The sequence below is a fragment of the Octopus sinensis genome, linkage group LG21 (genome assembly GCF_006345805.1).
Source record: "Octopus sinensis linkage group LG21, ASM634580v1, whole genome shotgun sequence".
Taxonomy (NCBI): Eukaryota; Metazoa; Mollusca; class Cephalopoda; order Octopoda; family Octopodidae; genus Octopus; species Octopus sinensis.
In genome coordinates this window covers 4,441,329-4,466,065 of record NC_043017.1, presented here as the reverse complement: position 1 = coordinate 4,466,065, position 24,737 = coordinate 4,441,329, and the positions used below count along the sequence as shown (strand labels likewise).

Sequence of the window (24,737 nt, the reverse complement as noted above, 5' to 3'; positions counted from 1 at the left end):
CTAATTTATTGAAGGTTCTTCACCGTTTTTCGTACTGTTGGCGTTCGGCGTTTCAGTCGAGGGTAATAGCATTAATGTGGTAACATCGTAGATTTTGTCATGGTATATGCTTGGCTGATGAAGATAGAACAAGATATGGGTGGTAGACATATCTTTAAAATCTGAAACCTGCAGGTCCCACATTATCCTTTTCCAGGTATTTCATCTTTCCGATGTTCTCCCTGGAGGTAAGACGATTTTCTCTAGTTTGTTGCACACACGCATTTTTGCTAATACATACGCGGTGAAGCTATACATTAGCGTCGTATTTTTACGTTCGCTATTTCCAGTAAATATCGGCACTTAGTTGTGCCATTTATTTACTACTTTGTATATATATATATATATATATATATATATATATATATATATATATATATAACATGACACAATGTTGACCACATTATGTAAACACCATCTAGACATTATACATGATAATATTGACGAATGTAGATCAGCACAGAGCTACAAGTACACAGACAATGTATGCATATTACATATGCATGTATGCATATGCGGCGCCCGTACCCCTTTGGTCTTGTATGCATATTAGTTACTTTGCAGTACAGAAACTCACCACATTTTTCTTTGTAGTCACAATGCAAGATATGACAAGAAATATTGCAACATGTAGCACAGTAGTATTTACATGACATTATATCCACATGTTTATAGAGCACCAAATTGTACTGCATATAGCCCTGTAAATTACAAAAGTTCCATGCAGTAATGAGGGATCTGCATGAGTCAACATGCAGTGTTGCAGTGCACTGTGTACACTATGTGCCCACTGCATTCTTCTACACAACTTTATGTGTAGCAATAGGGTGGTGCACTACAGATGCATCAGACCATCACACATAATGACTCCTAATAACTTTGAACCAACAAGGCTATCTCTAAATCAAGGCATGGGCAAACCTTTTGAGAAGCAGGCTGCATGAGAGAGAGCTGCCTCATCATGAGACAGGCTGCAATACTAAAGATACTCAAGTAATTTTTTGTTAGGTGTAAGGTGCTGAGCTGGCAGAACCTTTAGCATGCCAAGCAAAATGGTTAGTGGCATTTCGTCCATTCTTATGTTTTGAATTCAAAATGCACCAAGGTCGACTTTGTCTTTTATACTTTTGGGGGTAGATAAAATAAGTACAAGTACTGGGGTCGATGTAACTGACTTAACCCCTCCCCAAAATTGCTGGCCTTGTGCTAAAATATGAAACCAATTTTTCGTTAGGGATGCCATTCAGAAAATCCTGCAGCTTTACCCATGACTGCTCTACATGGTCATGTGAGTGATTAGATATAACAGCCAGATCTTCCTCACATCACACTCTACTACTCTCCTATTTTCTCTAGTGAGGAAAAACACAGTGGAAAAATTTAATCAGAAATATACAAAAAGATGGGATGGTCAAGTTTGGAATGCCTTTGACCATATAGATCTGTTCAATCAGGGCTGACAATAAGATAAACACCACCACTTCATGTAACAAGCCTCGTCACTACCAACCTGTTGTGCTTTCTTTGAAGGGGATCTTTAATTGTGTCTTCAACTCAGGAAAACTGTGAACCAAGGAATTTTCTTGATACCACTCGACAAGTTCCTAAATGAACAGAAAAACATTTAATTCAGATTATAAACCCCTGACAGAGGTACAACTGGTTAATCATAACCTGAGTAATCAATAATAATATATTAACCACGATACAGAAACAAAGAATCACCACTACTAATTCCTCGCCCTCGGCAAAACAATATCTCACCTTTTGGTGCCTCCTTACATCCACTGGCCCAGGGCCTACAAGGACTTAGCTCTGCTAACCTATCTTCACACTTCTCCCACAACTCTTTGTCCTTTACTGCTTCTGATGATCCAATTAGTATATACAAAAACAACATTTGCCATTAACCATGGCCTATATTAATGAAATAACTGATGATGATGATAGTTGCAGTCAGGAAGATAAAGCAGGGTTCAGTCCCCATGCATGTCACCTTGGACAGGTGACATCAATAGCCCTGGGCCAACCAATGCCTTGTGAGTGAATTTGGTACATCAAAACGGAGAGAGAGAGAGAGAGAAATAAAGAGAGAGAAGGGGAGAGAGTGTGTGTATGTGTATTTATGTATACATGCATGTGTTTGTCCCCCAACATCACTTGAGAACCAATGTCAGTTCGTTTATGGCCCCATAACTTAGTGGTTCAGCAAAACAGCCCAACAGAATAAATACCAAATTTAAAAATAAGTACTAGAGTTGATTTGCTTGACTAAACCCTCCAAGGTGATGCCCCAGCATGGCTGCAGTTCAATGACCAAAACAATTAGAAGATGAAACAACAACAACAGCAGGTCACTCAAAAGTCAGTCGGTCAGTCAGAAACCTGTCTGACAATTTACCACTCAACAGGCTGATGATTCAATGTCATCAGTGCTACAATTGTCAGCTGACAGAAGAATTGGACACTTGGAGAATCTACAAGTTAGATTCATAGTAACAGTCAGCCCTTCTGCCAGAGGGCAAACAGTTCAAGTCCTACCAGAGGCACTGCATTGTTCCCTTAGGTAAGATGATTAGTATTCAGTTGTCTGGTACACAGGTACAGCAACAAGGAGTCACAGATCAACAGCAAGTTGTACGGCCTTTCTATTAACTTGACCATCTCTCCTCCCTTACTTTTATCCAGAGACACAACAATAGAGAAAAAAAGAAAAGATGACAGTGATGATGTTCGCTTTGAGGCAATGATGAAACAGTGATGATGGTAAATGGTATCATTGGTGATGATCATCATAATGGTATTCATGACAGTAACACCATGGCAAAAATAATAGCAACGCTGCTGCTGCTGTTGAAGGTGATAAAGACTTGTGTTAGGGAAAGATGAGAAGTTGATAATGGAAAATAATCTGTGAAAAGAAAAAAAAAATTGAGAAAGGTTGGTAATGAAAGGCAAAGAGAGATAAAGAGAGGAGAAAAATGGTTGTACTTACTGGGAGTGAGTGGAAAAATTTGATGTCGGCCAAGAAAAAATCTCCTTCTAACGTTTTATTCACTTTTATATGACGAACTGTACTGTCAAAACTGTAAGGACAAAAAGATGAATATTAAAGTGTCAGCATGATATCACTCACACACAAACACACATTGTATTGTCATCAGACAGGCATGCCCTGTCACTGAAAGGAAATGGCCACAGGTCTGTGTTCTCCTGATAACATCTATGACTGTGTTGCCAAAGTGATGACAACACACCGAATGACTAGGTGTTGTTGGAACAGTGCATTGCATAGCTGTGTTGCCCTAACGCACAACATGCCTATAATGTTGTCAGAACAAAATAGACACAAGGGCTGTGTAACTGTGACATCATTATCACATGGAATGCTGTTCTTGTCGACACACCAAATGGATGTGTATTGCCATGACTATACCCTCACACAGGCACAAGCCCAATCCCCAATTACAAATCAACTCATGCATTTTTTACACACATTAACATATAACATATGTAACACACATCTATACACACTTCCTTTATCACACACACACATTTCCTCCAACCTATAGCTTAATAAGTAAAACATACACTAATATACAGATACAACCCCTATAATTTAACAGCAATGATAATACAATGCTGAGCACTGAATGATAGCTTTATACACACGATTAGGCCATGGATTAGCAGCAGCCACAACAGCAATAATACATACTATCAAAATATACAATAAGCGACACCATCACACATACCCATCACCAACCCATAGCCTAACAACAATAAACTGTGTATACAGAGTGACACCATCACCTAAACACTATCAACTGATAACCAACAACAACAAAACAGCATTCTGAGGAAAATTACCACATAAACATCAGTCATAGTTAACAACAATGCACACTGTACTGAGCAACATGATCACACATAGCACCAGCCCATAGCCTAACAAGAATGACACATACACCATATAGTGAGGATGTGAAAGAACATGGCCAACACATTAGGATGTTGCATGCATGAGAGCAAGCTCAGGGTTTTGGTTCCTAAACTGAGCAATACATTGTGTTCTTGAGCAAAACACTTCTCTGGTATGCCAGGTGCAAAGTTGTTCTCCACTCTTGATTTAAAGCATGCACATTGGCAAATACCTTTAGTGGAGGAAGCAAGGCAGATTTGCATTATTAATACAACTAATGGTCTCTGCCTGGTTAACAGACTTCAATTGGGACTTAAGAATTCAAGTGGCATATTTCAGAACTGGAAACTCCACAAAAAGAGATCAAATGGAATCAGGGTATACCAAGATGACATCCTCATCTATGCTAGTAACGAAGCAAGATTGATGAGCAGAGAAACTACAGGTGTTGCAAGGCTAACCAGGGAATAGTTTTCCATTAACAAAGAAAAGCCATTCTCCAGAAGAAGAAATTTTACTTTCCTCTTGCTCCAGTTCAGACGGCTGTAAATTAGTAACCCTGCAAATGACTCCCATCCTTCCTGTTGAGAAATAATGCAGTGCTCTCAATCACTTATACACCAGGGAAACTCAGTAACTATCCCCATGAGTCCCAGGACTCGGGACAGTATTTACTTATAAAGTGAGCACCACAAAATACACACACACACACACACGAGTAAGCCACAGCTTAACAACAACTTCAATACTTACCATATACTAAGAGATAACTCTCCTGCTCGTGTTGGGTTCTGACTCTCTCTAATCATGTATGTGCCACTGGCATGGCCCTCTAACTTCTTGGTGGCACAGTCACGTTCCATTGGTCCTACATACCTGGATGAGGGAGGAGTTAGGAAAGGGAGACAGAAGTGAGTAAACAGTTACAATTTCAGTTAACATGGTAACATAAACATTGACCCTGAGACAACGAGAAAGCGTCAATGTGGTGCTTGAACAAACAGAAATAGCAGCCAAATTTCCTGCCAACAAGAGACAACATGGTCACAAATCAATCAACTTTATTCACAAGTCTGTGTTATCTGAGTGGCTAGGGATTAAACAATAACCATATGTATATATATATATATATATATATATAAATATATATATATACACACACACACACTCGTATTTATATGTACTTAAACATACACTCACACACACATATATTTATATATTTATGTATGTATGTGCAATCTGTGTGTGTATATATAAATGCATACACACACATGTAAAAGACACAGCCACTGACACACTTCCATGGCAACTCAAGAACCAAGTTGCAGCTGTATGAAGAAAATTCCTGCACCCCATGAAATGAATGAAGATTGAATGATTAGACTAGCTTTCTCATAATGTAATTACTTCGGTTTCAAAGCACGGCCTCAGAGGAAGTCACCTGCTAGACAAACATGACTCTAATCATTCATTTGTTTAAAGTCTATATTTTTCATGCCAGCATGGGTTAGAGGGGTACTTATTTGAAGCACAATTTTTACAGCCAGTCATTCTTCCTGTTACCAACATTTACCTGTTTTGTATTTTGTTTTTTCTTCGAGTATGTGACTTTCTATTTCAGGTCTTTGGAAACACAAAACAACCAGTCGTAATATCAACAAAAACTGCCAATATCTTTGTCATTTCACTCACATGGCAACAAGCATGGAATATCAATATTCATGTATGCACACATTCAACAGGCTTCTTGCAGTTTCCATCCATCAAATTCACGCATAAAGAATAGGTTGGCCTGCAGCTGTAGCAGGAAAGAATTGCAAAATAGATTCTTCAAGCCAAGCCAAAACCAGCAAGAGACGTTAGGAGTAGCCCGAGAACGAGGGGGGGGTTGGATGATAGCCATAGCCTCAGTCAATCACACTTGGGAATCCAGCTGGAAAGTCTAATGACAGTTGCTTCTGGAAGAGGTACCTGAGGACTCTACCCCCACAACCCTTCCAGGGTGGAGAAGATGGCCAGATGGATCTTTTACCTACACACACACACCTGCTGGTAACCTTTAAACCAGCACACTGTTCTTCACCAATTGCTATACAAACAAAAAGCAAAAGTGTACTGGGCCTCACAGAGGCAAAGTGGCTGAGTTCCTTTCAAGCATTGGGCCTCACGGAGGCAATGACCGAGACCTCTGAAATTATGTCATGCTTGAGGAAACCCATCAAGCCGAGCAAAATCCCAGTTGTGGCAGATATTGGTGTCATGCAAACTTGCATGTAAACGCATCCAGGTGTCATGCCAGCGGCATGTAAAAGCACGAATTACACTCTCAGAGTGGTTGGTGTTAGGAAGGGCATCCAGCCGTAGAAAACCAAGCCAAATCAGAATGGAATCTAGTGCAGCCTTCCAGTGAGCCAGCCCAGTCAATGATATCCAGTGAAGCTGAACATGACCTTCTTAGCACACATCTCCGTTGGTCAGTGCTGTGTCAAAAGTTGAAAGGTCACCATGACACAATAATATATTCCATTCAGCAGCTCACAATTCACTTCCACTGGATGGACGCCTCGACATGCCACTGCCATCTTTACTATATTTGTTGCATATAGGCCCCAACTGTACTTACTGACCTACGGCAGACTAAACAGGTGATTTTTTGGGTGATCAGCTCTAGCATCCTCTAGTGAGGCTCTGCCAACCTCATCTCAAGCACTTCTTATTTCAAGAAGACACCACTGCACCCTTAACCCACTGAATAAGAGTGGCTCTCGCTTGGAACCCTGACAGTTACTCCAAATGATGGTCCCCACTATCACCAAGGATCTCTCCTAGCTAAAACACATCCCTAACACAGCCAAAATCACATCTCAAAGACTAGCACTTCTCTTCAGGATCAGAAGGCATTTCAGCCCCAAACAACAGCTGAACTTCTACGGGGCTCAAGTGAGGCCTATAATGGAATAGTGCAGCTGCTACACACACATCCCGGACTACATCGAGAGAAGGGCTATGCAGCTGTTTGGCATTCCATCAGTAATGGACACCTTCTAACCTCTGATCTACAGGCAAACTATCTCTTCTCTGTCTTTTCTTATCCCTGCTATATTGGCTTCTACTTCACAAAACTGGCTGATCTCATACCCCCTCCACACTGGCACCCCCAACTCACTCACTTCTACCTTTTACCACCTTGTTGTATCCAACCCCGTTTTACTTGAAATTAACCACTTTGCCCAAATCTTCTTCCTCAGAACATCAGCCGTTTGGATGCTAGACAAAGTCTACCAGCTGTGCACAACTGGGACTTCCTGCAGCTGTTTACAGTAAGGAACAACAAACGATAAACTTGATGACGACAATGATGACGATGACAATGATAATGATGGCAATGTCAACAAGGGTGATGGTAATGATCATCAAAAGTGGGGAAGACACTAGCATGGACTGAAGAGGAGTCCTTTGCTCGAATTATTAGTTCAGTACTAAAGTAGCAGCAGCAGCACGGAATTTAGCTTCATGTGAACAGAATCATTTGCAAATATGCATTAGTACTAAACATCTGCCATGCCATTTTACTACTTATACAAAAACTACTTCTACACTACTTATAATAATAATAATCATTCATAACATAGGCACAAGTTAACAAATTTAAGGCCGGATTAGTCAATTAAATTAGCACCAAACGCTAACACTTGATTGGTATTTTTATCAAACCCAGAAGAATAAAAAGGTGATTTTGGTGGCTTGGATCTCCAAATGAAAAAGGAACATCACTAAATTCTGTAAAATGAGCTATTAGTACAAACTTCATTAAAGTTTCTGCCATACCATTCACATACTACTACTACTACTACAACTCAATAATAACAACAATAATAATGGTTTCAAATTTTGCCACAAGGGCAGCGATTTTGGAGGAGAGGATTAGTCAATTTCATCAACCCCAGTGTGCAACTGGTACTTAATTTATCAACCCTGAAAAGATGAAAGGCAAAGTCGACCTCGGTGGAATTTAAACTCAGAACGTAGCAACAGACAAAATACCGCTAAGTATTTTGGCCAGCATACTAACGATTCTGCCAATTTGCTGCCTTAATAATAATAATAATAATGATAATAATAATAATAATAATAATAATCCTTTCTGCTATAGGCACAAGGTCTGAAATTTTGGGGAAAGGAACTACAGTAATTCCATGCCATATCACAGTTCACCTATTGCAGTTTATTATTTAAGCTTATGCCGATTCCCTTGTGGTGTTGTTTTGCATTTAGAATAAAATAAATATATACAAATTATAAAAATAATAAAAAAAAAATATACAGTACAGTACTGTTTCTACTTTGTGGATTTTCACCTATTGCGGGGGTGTTTTGCCCCCTCCTATAACAGGTGACTTTGTGCCTATAACAGCAATTATTATTATCACCACTACTATAGTAGTGGATTGGTAGTATTGGTAGATCATTGACAAAATGTCTTGTGATATATCAGTTATGGCTTTTTACATTCTTATCCAACCAGTGTCTACTTCGCATCTCATTCCTCTGGGGTAGCTAAAACAAAAGTAGCATAGTTGAGAAGATTAACAAGACCACCTCACCTCCGAATTTCTAACTCTGTGTCCATGTTAGAAATCATATTACCACCAGAATGAGAAATTTGCAGAATCAGTAGACAGCCAGGCAATAATGCTTTTAATATTTGTTCTGGTTAAGGCAGCAAGCTGGCAGAATTGTCAGTGCACCGGACAAAATGCTTAACACCATTTCTTCCAACTTTATGTTCTGAGTTCAAATGCCACCAGGGTCGACTTTGCCCTTCATCCTTTTGGGATTGAAAATATAAGTATCGGTTGAGCACTAGGGGTGATCTAAACAAATTAGCCCCACACCTCCAAAATTGCTGGGCTTGTGCCAAAATTTGGAACCAATAGTTCTTCTGGTTCTTTATGCTTTGAGTTCAAATCCTGTTGAGTTTAACTTTGACCTTTTCAAGATCAATTAAAAGTAAAGTAACAGCCAAGCTGTAGGTTGATATAATAATCTCTCCTACCCTCAAATTTATGGCTTTGTGCTTACACTAGAAACATAGCAATAATAATAATGGTCTCAACTTCTGATATAAGGCCAGCAATTTTGGGACGATCGAAATCGATCAAAAAATCAATGGAAATTGTAGTTGTGATACCAGTGCCGTGGCATGTAAAAGAACCATCCGAACGTGGCCATTGCCAACGCTGCCTCGACTGGCCTCCGTGCCGATGGCATGTAAAAGCACCAACTGATCATGGCCGTTGCCAGCCTCACCTGGCACATAAAAAGCACCCATTACACTCACGGAGTGGTTGGCATTAGGAAGGGCATCCAGCTGTAGAAACACTGCCAGATCAGAGTGGAGCCTGGTGCAGCCTCCTGGCTTCCCAGACCCCAGTCAAACCGTCCAACCCATGCTAGCATGGAAAGCGGACGTTAAACGATGATGATGATGATGATGTTAGTCGATCCCAATGCCCAACTGGTGCTTATTTTATTGACTCCAAAAGGATGACAGGCAAAATCAACTTCAGCAGATTTTGAATGTAAACATTGACAAAACGGTGCTAAGCATTCCACTCAGTGTTCCAATGATTCTGCCAGCACACCACCTTAATAACAATACTGATAGTAATTGTAGTTGTATTGATCCCTGCATACACTCCTATACTTGACTCATACTTATTTCATTGACCCTTAGAAGACTGAGGGGCAAGCTGATCCCAATGGGATTTAAACTCAAACTAAATGTAAAGAGATCTAACACAAAAGCATTTTGTCTGTCGCTCCACTGATTCTGCTAATTTGATGATTCTTAATAACAACAACAACAGCATCAAAAACAACAATAGTATGGTATAACAAGAAAAAAAAAAGATGAAGTTGGAGGTTAAGTGAGAATCAGAAGTAAAATGGAAAGGAACACAAGGGTTGCAGGGTCACTGGAAGGTAACGACTAGTAGGAATATTATACGCCTGAATAAAGTTGGTTGAGGTGAAGTTTAAGGAACTGGTAGCTATGGTTACGGAAGGTGAGGGAAGTTGAACGGATACCCACAGTTACGGATGGATGTACGGCTAGTCACTATCAGAGAAGTGTTAATATATTAATAGCAGTTGATGTTGGAAAGGTTACTTTAGCGATAGTGATGGTTATAGAAGATTTAACTGTAGTGGTAGTCATGGTTACCGAAGAAGTTACAAAATGATAAGCACAGTTATAGACGAGGCTGATGTAGTGATAGCTTTGTTATAGAAGAATTTAAAATAGCAATGGCCATGATTATAGATGTTAATTTAGCGATAATCATGGTTAAAGAAGTTAATATAGTTAACAGCCCAGGTTACAGAACGCGTTACTGAAGTGAAAAACCATGATTACCAAAGAGGTTACAGAAGTGGATAGTTATGGTTAAAGAAGATATGGTAAAGATAGACCAAGGCTACAAAAGAGGTTGTGGCAGTGATAGTAACTGTTAGAAGTTATTTTAGTGATTGATGAAGTGACAGCAACGGTTACAGAAGAGGATACACTTGTGATAGTTATGGTAATAGAAGAGGTTATGGAAGTAATTACTGGGATGAGAGCCAGGTTGATAGAAAATATTTGTGTAGTGAGAATCACAGTCACAAAGCAACAATCATGGTCATGGATAAGATTAATGTACTGCAATATGCCCCACCTTTGTACCTTTGCTCTTCACTATTCTACCCACCCGCCACCCATTTTCCCTTCTTTCTCTCTCTCTCCCTACCGATTTATCAGGTGCCATTACTAAACGTCTCTAATGATGTTTTCTGTCTTCCTTTCAGCAAACCAATATATTCTACTTTTGAACGGTTTATACTCACTAACTGCTGGACTCACAACTACTAGCTTTTTTGGATCCTACTGTCTCTTGTAACCATGGTTATGGATAAGATTAATGTGTTAAGAGCCAGGTAAAATCAATGATGTCATTTAAAATAGATTTGCTCTCATTATAAGAGTAATTCATATAAATCTGGTTTTTGTTCACATATTTTGACACATAAGCCAATGATGTTGGCAGTGTACAGTGGAAGAAGCTACGAACCAACTAAACAACAGTTGGCCAGAGTGAGAGGGAGAGATAACTGTGAGAAAAGAATTGCTCAGGTTGAGATGCCATAAAGTGTTTGTTAAATCCATGAGAAAACCCCGAGATGGGACCAACAAAAAGTATATATATATAAATATACAGGGGTTGGACAAAATAATGGAAACATCTAGCATCACAGCATTTTAAGATGCTTCGATTATTTTGTCCAACCCCTGTATATATGTATGTATCATTATGATGAGTATACAAATATAAGAGAAGAGTATTTCTGAGGCATCAGCTATATCAAAACAGGAATGAAGGCCTCAATATAGCACTGGATTTGTCTAATGTGGTAAATCAAAACCTCTCCTTTTCTATTTTACTGTATAAAAAATCTAGTCCTACAGAGATGTATAGTGAATGGGATCAATATATCTCATTTTATTGAGAAAAATATACTTAAAAATTGTAAATATGATAACAGTGTACAAGCGTTTACAATTCCTCAAAATAACTCCACTGTGATTGATGGAAGTGTCAATATATCGCAGGAGAAATTTATGTTAAAACTACAAGCCATTTTCTTACAGTTAGATAACAGAAAACATGATGTCATTTGTGAAATATAGATGGATGAATATGGATCACCACACAAAGATATTTCGTAAATGAGTTTAGAAAAAAATCAAACTTTTGCTCTAAACATAAAACTAGGGCACTGGGTTAGTGTCTTCTACCAAAAGTCCATTATACGTGTGTGTGCGTGTGTGTGTGTGTGCAGGGGCATGGGATGTGGAAGAACAGATCTGCCAAACAAAAATAACCTGTGTTATTTAATTCCATCTTCATCACATCCCTTCGAGTCCACACTGATTTTGTCTTCCACCCCCTACGAAATCAAGAAAATAAGTACCAAGTAAAGAAGAAAGAGAAGAATTGTGACAAAGTGCTGTGCTGGGTGAGTTTAAGAGACTTTGAATATTATTGAAGGAATTAGTTAATAGAAAGAGCTAGATATCTGTGGAAATTCTTGGAAAGACAGTCAAGATGTCAGAGGTTACAGTCTCACCAGTAAATTAATTGTACTTTTGTAATTATGATCAAATTGAATTGAATTGGACGATTTTAAAATAAACTTTAAAGAGTTTCTAAAGACGAGGGCAGTGTGGAATACTGTTTATGAGAATACTGGAATATTCTAATCGGGAATATAGGACTGCTGTAATACTGAGATATTCTAGATGGTATGTTGGAATATTTTATTGGAAAATGTTGAAATGTAATCTTCTAGTGGGCAATATTTGGAAATCCTTATGGAAAATGCTGAAATATCCTAATAACAACTGATGGAATACTGCACTGGGCAATGTTCGACTATTCTAGTGGGGAATGTTGGAATATTCTAGTTTTAGCCTCTGCATGTTGGAAATATTCTCATGGGAATACTGAAATATTCTAGTGAGCCTGCAGTGATTGTGTGAGGAGTGAGAGTACATACCAAGGGTATTTTGTTAACATAGAGGTGTCAAACTTAGGTAGATTGTTGCCATGCTCTGTAGTATTAGTAATAGCATGATGGTGGCCATTCAGCTTATGTTCAGTGTATGAAGTCTTTCGATGATGATCCTGAAAAAGGGAATTGATAAACAGGGTTTATACAAGAGGTTTAGAGGCAAACACACACACACACGCACACGTATGCGTGTGTGTTATACATACCAAGGATAGGATGCTAAGTTCTTCACTTGTGACGAGGGATTAATTCCATTGAGGAATTTTGCAGGATGAGTTTTCTCTGTGACTTTCTGTGGAAATGCTTTCTCATAACATGCGGTTCTAGACTGGAAACAGAAACATTACCAGAACTTTCCCTCGTGAAAAAACATCAGGAAACGACAGTAGTTGCAGTGAGTCGTTTAGTTGCAGAAGTTGAGCATAAACATTAACAATTATCATTATTATCAAACATTCATGTACAAACAACATGTATTGGAAAATATAAGATAAATTTAATGTAGTCAGACTACATGGCTTAATTAGCAATTGCTATTCCACTTAAATAATGATTTACTACATGTATGTCCCTGTGAGCAAAAGAATGAGGCTACATGTTTACATTCGACAGAAAACTGTAGTCTGAAGATATTAAATGTATCTTAGATTACCATTATTATCATCCTCACTACTACTACTGCCACTACTATGACTACTACTACAGAGGTAGTGAACTGGTAGGACCATTTGAGTATTAGACAAAATGCTTAGTGGCATTTTTTCCCTAGCTTATTCTACTGAGGTCAACTTTTCCTTCCCTTGTTTCACAATCAATAAAGCACTGGGGGTCAATGTCTCCCTTCCTTAAAATGGCTGGATTTGTGCCCACATTTGAAATTATTATTATTATTATTGAGTGAGAGAGCAGTGCATGCCATCAAAATGACACTGGGTAAAAATATACGAAGCCCAGTATACCCATCATGAGTACCCGTCTGATAAGGGTACACCAGGCACATGCATCACAAGCGTATGTGCGCAACATGATGATCTCATATCAAGATAAACAGCACATGACCTTGCAGGTGGGGCCCAGGTAGAATTTTCTTCTGGTCGAGTAACCCATCATGCTCAAAAAGGTCCCTGAATAAGGGTTGTTTAAGGATGTTGAACAAAACACCCATGTTTCCAGAGGTGAATTATTTAAACCCCTAAGAATCCCTCTTAACACATGGCTATGATGCTCCCCCACTACTTCTGCTCGGGATCAAAGATGCAGTTATCATCTCTGGTTAAGGTCAAACAATTTATTATTTAAAGGTGGCAAGCTGGCAGAATTGATAGTACACCAGGCAAAATGCTTAGCGGCATTTTGTCTGTCTTTGTGTTCTGAGTTCAAATTCTGCTTTTCATTCTTTCGGGGTCGATAAAGCAAGTACCAGTTGACCACTGGGATCGATGTAATCGACTCATCTCCACCTCCCCCAAGCTGCCCTTGTGGCAAAAATTTGAAATAATTAGTATTATTATTATTAATTCATAACATTTTTATCTAATGCATAATCTAGCTAGGACTAACCTAAGAATATGTGTTCACTGTTCTTTTTAAAGTGACTGAGTATTCAGTGAATACTCATTTTCGATCCTCTATAACTCACCTGTGATTACATGTATGTCCAATTTTTAAAAAAACATAAGCATGGATTATTATTATTACTATTATTATTAATACTGAAAGTGTTTGTTCCACTATGAGTTACAAAGTTCAACACATATACCACAAGGCTGGACTCAATCCAAGGTTATGGCAGAAGACACTTATTCAAGACACCACGGATTGCAAGGCAAGCTTTTTAACAATCCAGCCATGCTTGTGTTCATACTGTCCAGCTCTTACCCAGTACAGAACAACAACTACCCACTTCGTATTGATACAAGAAGGACAACACCATCACAACCACCGTCCTGCAGTATTGTGTAGAGACAGATAGACATACGTACCCGACTTGAAACATCTGAAACTGACCGAGCTGGAAACCATCCTTCATCACCACGTAACCGACCCTGGAAGGGAATAAATATTTCATTAATGACAATGCACACACACACAATCACACATATACATATATTCTAACACATACACAAACACACAGATACAGGTGTATACACCATCTAGAGAGGTGGGTTGTCTTCAAAGTGTAAATGCTTAGCAGTATTTCGTCTACTGTTACGTTCCGAGTTCAAATCCCGCTGAGGTCGACTTTGCCTTTCATCCTTTCAGGGTCGATAAATTAAGTACCCCTCTATGTTTAGCCCCTTGTGGGCAATAAAGAAATATATATATATATATATATAATATATATATATATATATATATATATATATATATATATATATATATACACACACACATAAGGCGGCGAGCTGGCAGAAGCATTAGCATGCTGGGCGAAATGCTTAGCAGTATTTCGTTTGTCGTTATGTTCTGAGTTCAAATTCCGCCGAGGTTGACTTTGCCTTTCATCCTTTCGGGGTCGATTAAATAAGTACCAGTTACGCACTGGGGTCAATGTAATCGACTTAATCCGTTTGTGTGTCCTTGTTCGTCCCCTCTGTGTTTAGCCCCTTGTGGGTAGTAAAGAAATAAGCAATGTCACAGTGATACCAGTAATGCTGCAGTGACATCTGCCTTGAGAAGAATATACCTATTAATGTTACAGTCACAACTGCAGTATTATAGTCACATCTACCAAAGTTACTGTGACACAATCAGTGTTACTGTAATAACAACAGTGTTACAGTTCCAGCTGCCATAATACAATCATACTTACTAAGATTGGCTTCAAATTCTTTGGCACAAGGCCAGCAAGTTTGGGGGAGAATGTAAGTCAATTACATCAACCCCAGTGCTCAACTGGTATTTATTTTATCGACCCCTAAAAAAAATGAAAGCAAAGTCAACCTTGGCAGAATTTGAACTCAGAACATAAAGCCAGGAGACATGTTGTTAAGCATTTCGCCCAGCATGCAAACGATTCTGCCAGCTCACTGCCTTGTCATACCTACTGATGTTACATTCTCACAAGAAGTGTTACAGTCATGTCTATCAATGTTACATTCACACCTGCAATGTTAAAGTCACACCAGGAGTGCATTTTCAGTCACATCTGCCATGATACAACCACACTAGCCAATGTAACAGTAACATCAGCAATGTTATGGTTAGTCACATATTGGTACTGTCGTTGTTATTTCCACTTACGCAGACACAGGTATGAACAAATATACTTACTCGACACCATTCATCTGATTTCTGTAGAAGCTCAATAACTGTGTCACTTTGGAATTTTAAAGCGGTCCGTTCATTTGGAGGTGCAGGAATTCCTAAATATTCTTCTAATGAGCGAACATGACCTGCAAAAGGCGAAACAGTTCAGCAAATTGAGTACACACTAATAGAATCGGTCATTTTAGACAACTGATACTTGTCTACAAAAGTCTCTTAGACATTCTAACAGAGCAAATAAATAATCAATACCATGCTTTGAACCCACCAATGCTATAAATGAAATTTAAAGCTGCCAGAAACGAAGATAATTAACAAATGGTATTGCCAAGAATCTGGTACAAGTGAAACCATAGCAATGCGTAGTACCAACAGTACACACATGTGCACAGATATATATACATGTATAAATATGCATACAAACATGTACATACAAACAACATACATGTATATAGACATAAACATATACATGGACATTACATTATCATCATCATTTAATGTCCATTTTCCATGCTAGCATGGGAAAAGGATAGATGGTGAAGGTGATAATGATAAATACATATCACACACAATTTCTGTCACTCATCACAATTTATAACGGTACTTTATAGGAAGGCAAAACAAGATACTTACTAGTTCTTGGAGGTATTGGAGGCACTGAAAGGAAATAAAAGAATGGATATATTTAAACATAGAACAAAATTATTGTCAGTAAGAAAATGGAAAATATCTAAATTCAAATGCCTGAAATATGCTGTTGGTATGGAGATTACTAAATACAGCTTCAAAGTGTTTATTTACAGTATTATATATACACCCAATCTTTTGGCTGTATATTTTACAATACAATAGAATCACAACACTGATATTGTATATTTATGAAGGCACATGGCTCGGTGGTTAGGGGTCAGGCTCACAATCATGAGGTAGTGAGTTCGATTCCTGGACTGAGTTGTGATATCAAGTGGCACAAACATCTCGTTGGTTAAGCCACACTACAAATGTCCTGCTACCACTATCTGCTGCACGTTCACCATAGGGTCACATCAACTTATGTGTCTGTTCAACATTTTTTGGTTACACAAGTGTGGGTTCAAATATATTATGGTTAAAATAAAACAAGCGAATACACAAAACAATCCCCCCCACTACACACACACAGACCACGTCTTTCCTTAAAACACATTGCTGAATAAAATAACAACACCAACACAGGGTCTTGTGAGGCTGAGTTGAATATATTACATTTGGTATGGAATGAACATTCCTTTATTTCAACAATAATCAGATATTTAACATACTTTTCAATTCCAAAAGAATGTTTAAATATTTTCAAATGACATTGATGTAATATTAACATAAAGTACAGAGAGAGACAGAGATTTTAAAACTGAATAACTTACCATTCTTTTCTTTCCCAATACATTCTTTGTGAACAGCTTTTTTTGTTTCTAAACAGAGAAATAGAATTTCACATCAATTTTGCACTGAAACAATATTTTTAATGACAACAACAGAATTTATTCTACATAATAATATATACCTAGTCTTGTTCTAAAGATCATTTTGGGGTCATGATTCTCTTCAGAGAACATGCCTCACAACCAAAAGGCTATAAGTCATTAAGGGAACAACTTTTGTCTCATGCCTTTTTTATTGTAAGACTATGAATCTTGGAGATGTACTCGCATAGCAAGTGATTTGATCTGAGATCGTGTGCTGGAGCGAAAACAATTGCAGCGTGGAAGGTGTTTGTAAGCCATTTAAGAAACACACAAAAGCCGTTCGATTCACTTCAACATTTAAGTTTAATTTGTCAAAATATTTTCGTTGCTAAAATCCGCGAACTGTTCACTGACAAAAATCTGTGCTGCATCTGACAAAAATCCGTGTTGCGTCAGATGCAGCACGGATTTTTGTCAGTGAACAGGTCGCGGTCTTATAGCGACGAAAATATTTTGACAAATTAAACTTAAATGTTGAAGTGAATCGAACGGCTTTTGTGTGTTTCTTAAATGGCTTACAAACACCTCCCATGCTGCAATTGTCTATGAATCTTAGTCATGCAATAAATACATACATACATACACACATATATACATGGTAAAATGCAGCTGGTTGGCCTCTAACATCAACACAGCTTGTACAGAAAATACAAATCACTCAATAACTGATCAATACAATTCATAAATCAATGCATTAAATGCAGTTTGTCTCATAATAAAATTACAGAGAAAATTTCAATAAGATGACAGGTGCTACAGAACTTGATTTTGAAAGCAATAAACATTGCTTATAGATACGATAATCAAATTTGTAAAATCAAACGGACGAAAGAGGTAATTGAGTGCTTCAGCTGTTTCAAAAGTACATCAGGTGCATTTTACATAACATTAGGAATATCTCATAGCCACCAGGTAGACTTTTTCATCAGATACACAGGAATGTTTAGTTGATTACAGAAGACTATCTTCAACTAAACAGTTCAATGTACCTGATTAAAAAGTACCCTGGAGAGGCAGAAGGCGTTCATAATGTTACATAAGATACCCCCCAATGTACTTTTGGAACAGCTTTCGTACCCGACTACCTCTTCCATCTCCTTTATTTACTGATATTATAAACAAAATAAATTTATAGAAGTGGAACTCAAGAGTAGATAAAGCTCTCAAAGATAGTATGTAGAATATTGAGTTTAAAAATTCTTTGAATGGACAAAAAAGGTCAAGGGGTGCCCATAGAACAAGAAACCCACATCTGTGAACATGACAGATGTGCTGTTTTATCTACATTGAGGTCCACTGTTAAAAACAATATATTTCATATCTCTTGAAATTTCTGAAATCCTTATAATGTAAAGTGTGTGTGTGTGTATATATATATATATATATATATACACACACACATACATATACACACATACACAGAGAGAAATGGGGACGGCACACTCTCATATAGTTAACTCATAAGGTCCATATTAACAGTAATTTTCTAAATAATTTTGAAGAAAAAAATAGCATTATGTGCTGTGAAGAGGACAAGTCCCCTTTTTAAAAAACCCTTAAATAAATCCTAAGACATAAGAATTCACCTCTCTCTATGACAGAGGATCTATATTAACTTTCTTCCAATGTTGCAGATATACCAACACCATTTTCATTGACACTAATATTTTTGTTAACATTTTTGGTGACCATTCCTGTCTTTCATTTAGCCAGAATGTAGCTAAAATTTTAAGACTTCATTATCTAATACGTCCTTCAGTCAAAGAATATCTAGGATAACATTATCTAGACTAACGCTGTTGCTGTTTAGCCCTCAATCAACCCAAATTGAGCACACTTCTGATCAAAGACATTTCATACTTGAACACTTCAAGTATGTCGGTCTAAACTGTCCAATGTGTTCTGTTCCTATTTAAGAGAGTAGGGTGCAATATAGAACTAACTCATCTAGCAACTTGAGCAACCAGACAGAGACACCCTTGTTGGGTTGGGTTTAATATAATAATTAGTGTTAGTGGTGATTGTTGGTCAACTGTAACTATGAGATGATTTATGACCAAAGGGGGTCCTAGTCCTGATCTCTCCATATTTTATTCAATATGTCTAAGACTGCATTATCTAATACTAGCACTATGACCCAGCAACACCGGGTCATAGTGCTAGTGCATGCATATACAGTTGCGTGCGTGCGCACATACACGCGAGTACTGTCCAAATCTCCGACCAATCACATACAGCTAGCTGGCATTCAATTGGTGTATCAAGTTTCAGGCATTTTGATTGGGTTTTGGATAGAAAATTCACAAAAAAGTCACATCTATTGATTTTTTTAATAGCTTTGCGGGGTGACTGGGGAAATGTAAAGATGTGCATGGCCATCCTTGGACAGTTTTGAATGACCATAGAAAGTGCAAGCCCTCTAACTGAAAAATTGTGGATTTGTATAAAGGACACACACACACAGACATTTTGCCGTTTATATGTATAGAGATATTTTTTCTTCCAAAGTTTTCATTACTTTTGAAACCTTATCAATGGATTGTTGACTGTCCATTTATTGGAGCTGTGTTCTTTTTTTCTTCTTTTTTTTTCAATCTTTTCCAGAAATTGACATCGTGTTTTCAATTTTCCCTTGGTATTGAACCTGTGTTTTCACAACTGACACTGTTTACCCAGAGTTAACTATCACATACACCCGCCAGACCTACCTATGGTTGCCAACCACACTAATGGAAAGAAGATCATTCAAGAAACAAGGTGTAAAAATGTTTAAAAAATACAGTTTAATTAGGACATACCTTGACACTGGTAACCTTGGAAAAACACACCTCTGTAACGAGAATTTCAAAGAACAATTTAGAAGAATTCACCAAAATTACTGAAACTTGATATTGGATGACAAATTTTAATATCAGGTCAACTGTCATTGAAAAGGATTTGTGATGGAAAGCATTCCAGGCATGACTACCCTGCCTTTTTAGATGTATCTGGGACAATATTATATAATGTGTGAAGACATGTGGCTTAGTGATTAGGATATTGCACTAATGATTGCATGATCTTGGGTTCAATTCCTGGACTGGGCAGTGCTTTGTATGCTTGTACAAAATCTTCACCTCACATTGCTCTGCAATCACTTTAAACGTTCGATATGTGGCACACTGCATACCTGTACAGGTAATATTGATTTGACTGAGGGAGTAAGCTAATGTGCACCACAAACATATTATTACTATCGGCAAATAATCTGTGCAGATTGTTCAGCAAGGAACAGCAGAACCATCATTCCCAGACTACCATTGCCATTATTTAACGTGTCTTCTATTCTTAGATGGTGGGGCTGTGTGATTTAGGAAAGATTTGAGTTTGATTTCTACTAGGGTTGAGTGATCACACAGACGGTCTTTTGTTAAGCTTTGTAACAGCAGTTTATGTGATAAATATCATGTTTAGATGATAGTACATACAATATCATGCATACTATATCCACAGCTTAATCTTCACTTCAGAACCAGCACATACAATTCTGACCACTGGATGACCCATCAACAAAGCACATCTCTTCTTTTTTTTTTTTTTAAATTTCTCTGACTATCACTACTGTCTGACACCATCACGTCATTAAACTATACTAATCCTCCCTCTCCTCACATAAATGCATATCCCTGAAATCCTTTCTGTTCTTCTCACACATCAAATGGCAAAAGTTCAAGGTGGACATCAACCACAATATCTCACTGATTTCTCGAGTACAGAATAGTCTTCAAGGGCTCTGTGTAGATCTATCACCTGTTCATTCATTCAACAGGAATCAAAATAGGATTTCATAACACTCTACAAATACCCCCAGTGTACTCCCTTAACAAGTTATAACACTACAATGCACACATAACCTTGGTGTAATCCATTAATAAAATATGGCACCATAACAAGCTTACAACCATTCTAATGGCATAACAACTTTTGACTAAAATCAAACAGTTTCTCTTTAAAAATCTGTTGTTGCAACAATCTGTAAACTGATACATTACTGAAAGAGAAAACTAAAGAATGCCCACAAAACCCAGAATTTCAAACCTGAGAACGGAAATATGAAATAAGAAAAGAAAGAAAAAAGACAAAGGCAAAAATCGTTTGAACAGTTGATGGTTAATTGAGGGTTAAGGTTAGGAGGTTCGTTACTTACCTCAACAGTTTACCACACACATCACATTCTTTAGGTTTACTAAAAGTATGCATCACATAGGTAGATCCTGCAGCTGGTTGAACATTATCACTGCAATTAGCAAAAGAAAGGATTGTCTTATAGAATGCTACAAACGCTCGATGGAGCAATATCTCAGACACCAGTTTCATCTTTTCTATCTTTACTGGGTTTATTTCTATTGACCTCAATGGCTTGGTCGCTGTTACACAGTAGGTGTCGTCTAAGCATATGTACATACATATGCACATATATATTTCTTTACTACCCACAAGGGGCTAAACACAGAGGAGACAAACAAGGACAGACAAAGGGATTAAGTCGATTAAATCGACCCCAGTGCATAACTGGTACTTAATTTATCGACCCCGGAAGGATGAAAGGCAAAGTCGACCTTGGCGGAATTTGAACTCGGAACGTAACGGCAGACGAAATACGGCAACGCATTTCACCCGGCGTGCTAACGTTTCTGCCAGCTCGCACATATATTCTTATAAACACCCATCCATGCATGCATTTGTTCATTCGCACGCACGCGTGTGCACACACACACGTCCATCCAACTACCCATGCCTACTTGCATATAGACATCCATACACACATGACACCTCTTCATACACTCTATCCTCAGTATTTTGGCCAAGGACAGAAGACAGCATCAGTGACACGATATGAATTTCTTATCAGTTGGGTGACTGATACTCTAGTCACTAGTGAGCAGAGTCATTGACTTGGCTGCTGATAACCTGAATATACCACTACAGCAGTCAAGACCTAGCTGGCCCACATGCAACGACAGACTACATAATCCCTGCTGCCTGTAGCCATCACAGCCTACTCAAGTTCATGTCAGTCATGCAAACTTAGATGCAACCCAACACTTTCAAATCAGTTACCACCTTATCTGAGAAATGTTGTCATTGAAATACTATATTGTTGAAAGCTGGCAAAGTGATGCCAGCATCCTGTCTGCTCCTCCACAGGAACTTAACAATAAAATAACTGATGTAGCCATCATAGTAAAAACAACCACATGAACTGAACTTATCAATAGAGGTCTAAAAATATTCACTCTTTCGAAAACCTGTACTGAGACCCCATTTAGACTATGTTCTCACCAGCTCCAAGCTATATATATATATATATATATGTGTGTGTGTATGTGTGTGTGTGTGTGTGTGTGTGTGGAGGCGCAATGGCCCAGTGGTTAGGGCAGCAGACTCGCGGTCGTAGGATCACGGTTTCGATTCCCAGACCGGTTGTTGTGTGTGTTTAGTGAGCGAAAACACTTAAAGCTGCACAAGGCTCCGGCAGGGGGGTGGGGGGTGGGGGGGTGGCGACCCCTGTTGTACTCTTTCGCGCCAACTTTCTCTCACTCTTCCTTCCTGTTTCTTGTCCCTGACTTCCTACGCAACCGCTGAGCCTGGATGCGCATTCATCCATCCGTCGATGCTCTTGGTGTTGGGGGTTGACCTGCTTTCTCTTCTGCGGGTCTTACGAATAGCAAAGGACCACGTTTCGGACTTCTCCCACTACAGAGGCGCGATCTTGCGAGCTCTGGGACAAAGACCACTTCACTCAACAAACAAACAAACAAACCAAACAAAAGCAGCAGTGGCCGTTTGAACTCACAGTGACAGTAAAATTGCTTCAATCCATTTACTACGCATGTCATCGGTTTTAGCAAAGAAAGTATAAGCTAGCTCTTGATTCTTCTGCACCATCGTGAAGGAAAAGTTCCACTGCAAAAGAGAAAGAGAAATGGTACAGCATTTTGTGCAGTGTTTAGTTTTTTTTTTTTTTTTGGACAGGAATAGACTTTGATAAACAGTGACTTTGGCAGACAGAAATTAAGATATAAAAGATTATATATGTTTCCATGAAGTCTAATATCAACAAATAAACTTTGTACTCGACAAACTCTGCTCCTCACTCTCTCTCTCTCAGTATATGCTTGTGCATGTGTTGTATGCATGTATGCATGTATATATGTATTTTTAAATCTATACATGAATAAGCATGTGGGTGAGTATGTGTGTGTGTGCATGCACATATATATATATATGCGCGTGCACACACACACAAAATATCTCAAATAAATCCAACTAGTGGTTTTGTAAAGATTACCTGCAGTGTGTGAGTGTGTGTGTGTGTGCACATGTATTAAGAGAGAGAGAGAGAGAGAATCACACTCAGACACATGTAATCAGTGAAAATTACACACACAAAAACAGAACAAATTACACATCGATTTACGTATATGCACATTTATGCCAAAAATAAAACTGTAACAAGATTGTAAACAACTTCTCATTAGTTAGAACTGATGTTCTCAGCAGGTGTAGCAGATAAATGTGCATGTGTGTGTGTGTGTGTATCTGTGTACATACACACACATAGAAATAGAGATAGGGGGGGAGGGTACTTCTTCCATTTTCTCATTATTCCCTTCAATAAACTACCTCCACTCTGCTTTAAATGACCCTTTTTGAACACATCAATGACCATCTCCCTCTGCAGCCACCAGAATTGAGGAATTACAGGTGTTCTGGAAAACTATCAGATCCCTATCAATTGGATTATAGCAACTTTAGATAGCACCACTCCAAATCTGAGAGAGAGAGTGTATGTGTGTGTCTATGTAGTCACTCAGCCTGCTAAAAATAACAGACAAATCTTCCTCAAATCAAGAAGCAGAAGGTTTGATGCTGCTGAGCGGCGTCTTGTATGTCTTCTACTGCAAGTCTTGAAGTGAGCCAAGGCTTTCAAGTCAATTAAGGTAGATAAGAAGCCATACAAATATAAGTGGTTGGGTGGTAGATGTAATCTGCTCCTGGATGTATTATTAATCCGCCTCATGATTTAATACCTCCACCTGGCTCCCTTGAATACCTAAAGCGAAGTAGGTTGTTCTTTCTCTCTTTCTCTTTTTGTTTCTTTAATGATTCAGTTAGGTGGAGGGGTGGTGCTCATAACTTTTTGTGGGATTTTTTTCTTTTTTTTTGGTTTACTTGTCAATGATTAAAACTTTCACTAGTATACAAGGAGGTGCTGAAAAGTTCCTGGTTTTAAGGTTATCGTGACAGACCTGGTTGGAGGCCCAACCTTCCGAGTTCTTTTAAAGGGCTTAGAAAAACTGAAGGTCTGCTGCAATAAGTGAGTGAATGAGAGGAAAATCATCATCATC

At 38.3% G+C, this 24,737-nt stretch overlaps 1 protein-coding gene across 13 annotated transcripts in view; it reads right to left on the bottom strand.

Moving 5' to 3' along the window:
• Positions 1 to 24,737, bottom strand: part of LOC115222824 (protein vav) — a 197,910-nt gene that overhangs the window by 4,662 nt on the left and 168,511 nt on the right. For 12 of the 13 annotated variants that reach the window (XM_036512016.1, XM_036512015.1, XM_036512020.1 and 9 more), the window contains 11 exons: positions 23,183 to 23,292; positions 21,533 to 21,622; positions 20,145 to 20,176; positions 17,245 to 17,292; positions 16,475 to 16,498; positions 15,848 to 15,969; positions 14,557 to 14,619; positions 12,560 to 12,687; positions 4,715 to 4,837; positions 3,035 to 3,125; positions 1,550 to 1,643 (listed from right to left, as the gene is read on the bottom strand). In XM_036512016.1, the coding sequence (XP_036367909.1) occupies positions 1,550 to 1,643; positions 3,035 to 3,125; positions 4,715 to 4,837; positions 12,560 to 12,687; positions 14,557 to 14,619; positions 15,848 to 15,969; positions 16,475 to 16,498; positions 17,245 to 17,292; positions 20,145 to 20,176; positions 21,533 to 21,622; positions 23,183 to 23,292 (925 nt within the window). Of the gene's footprint in view, positions 1 to 1,549; positions 1,644 to 3,034; positions 3,126 to 4,714; positions 4,838 to 12,559; positions 12,688 to 12,780; positions 12,903 to 14,556; positions 14,620 to 15,847; positions 15,970 to 16,474; positions 16,499 to 17,244; positions 17,293 to 20,144; positions 20,177 to 21,532; positions 21,623 to 23,182; positions 23,293 to 24,737 lie in introns of all 13 variants that reach the window. The other variant, XM_036512017.1, reaches the window with a different exon arrangement.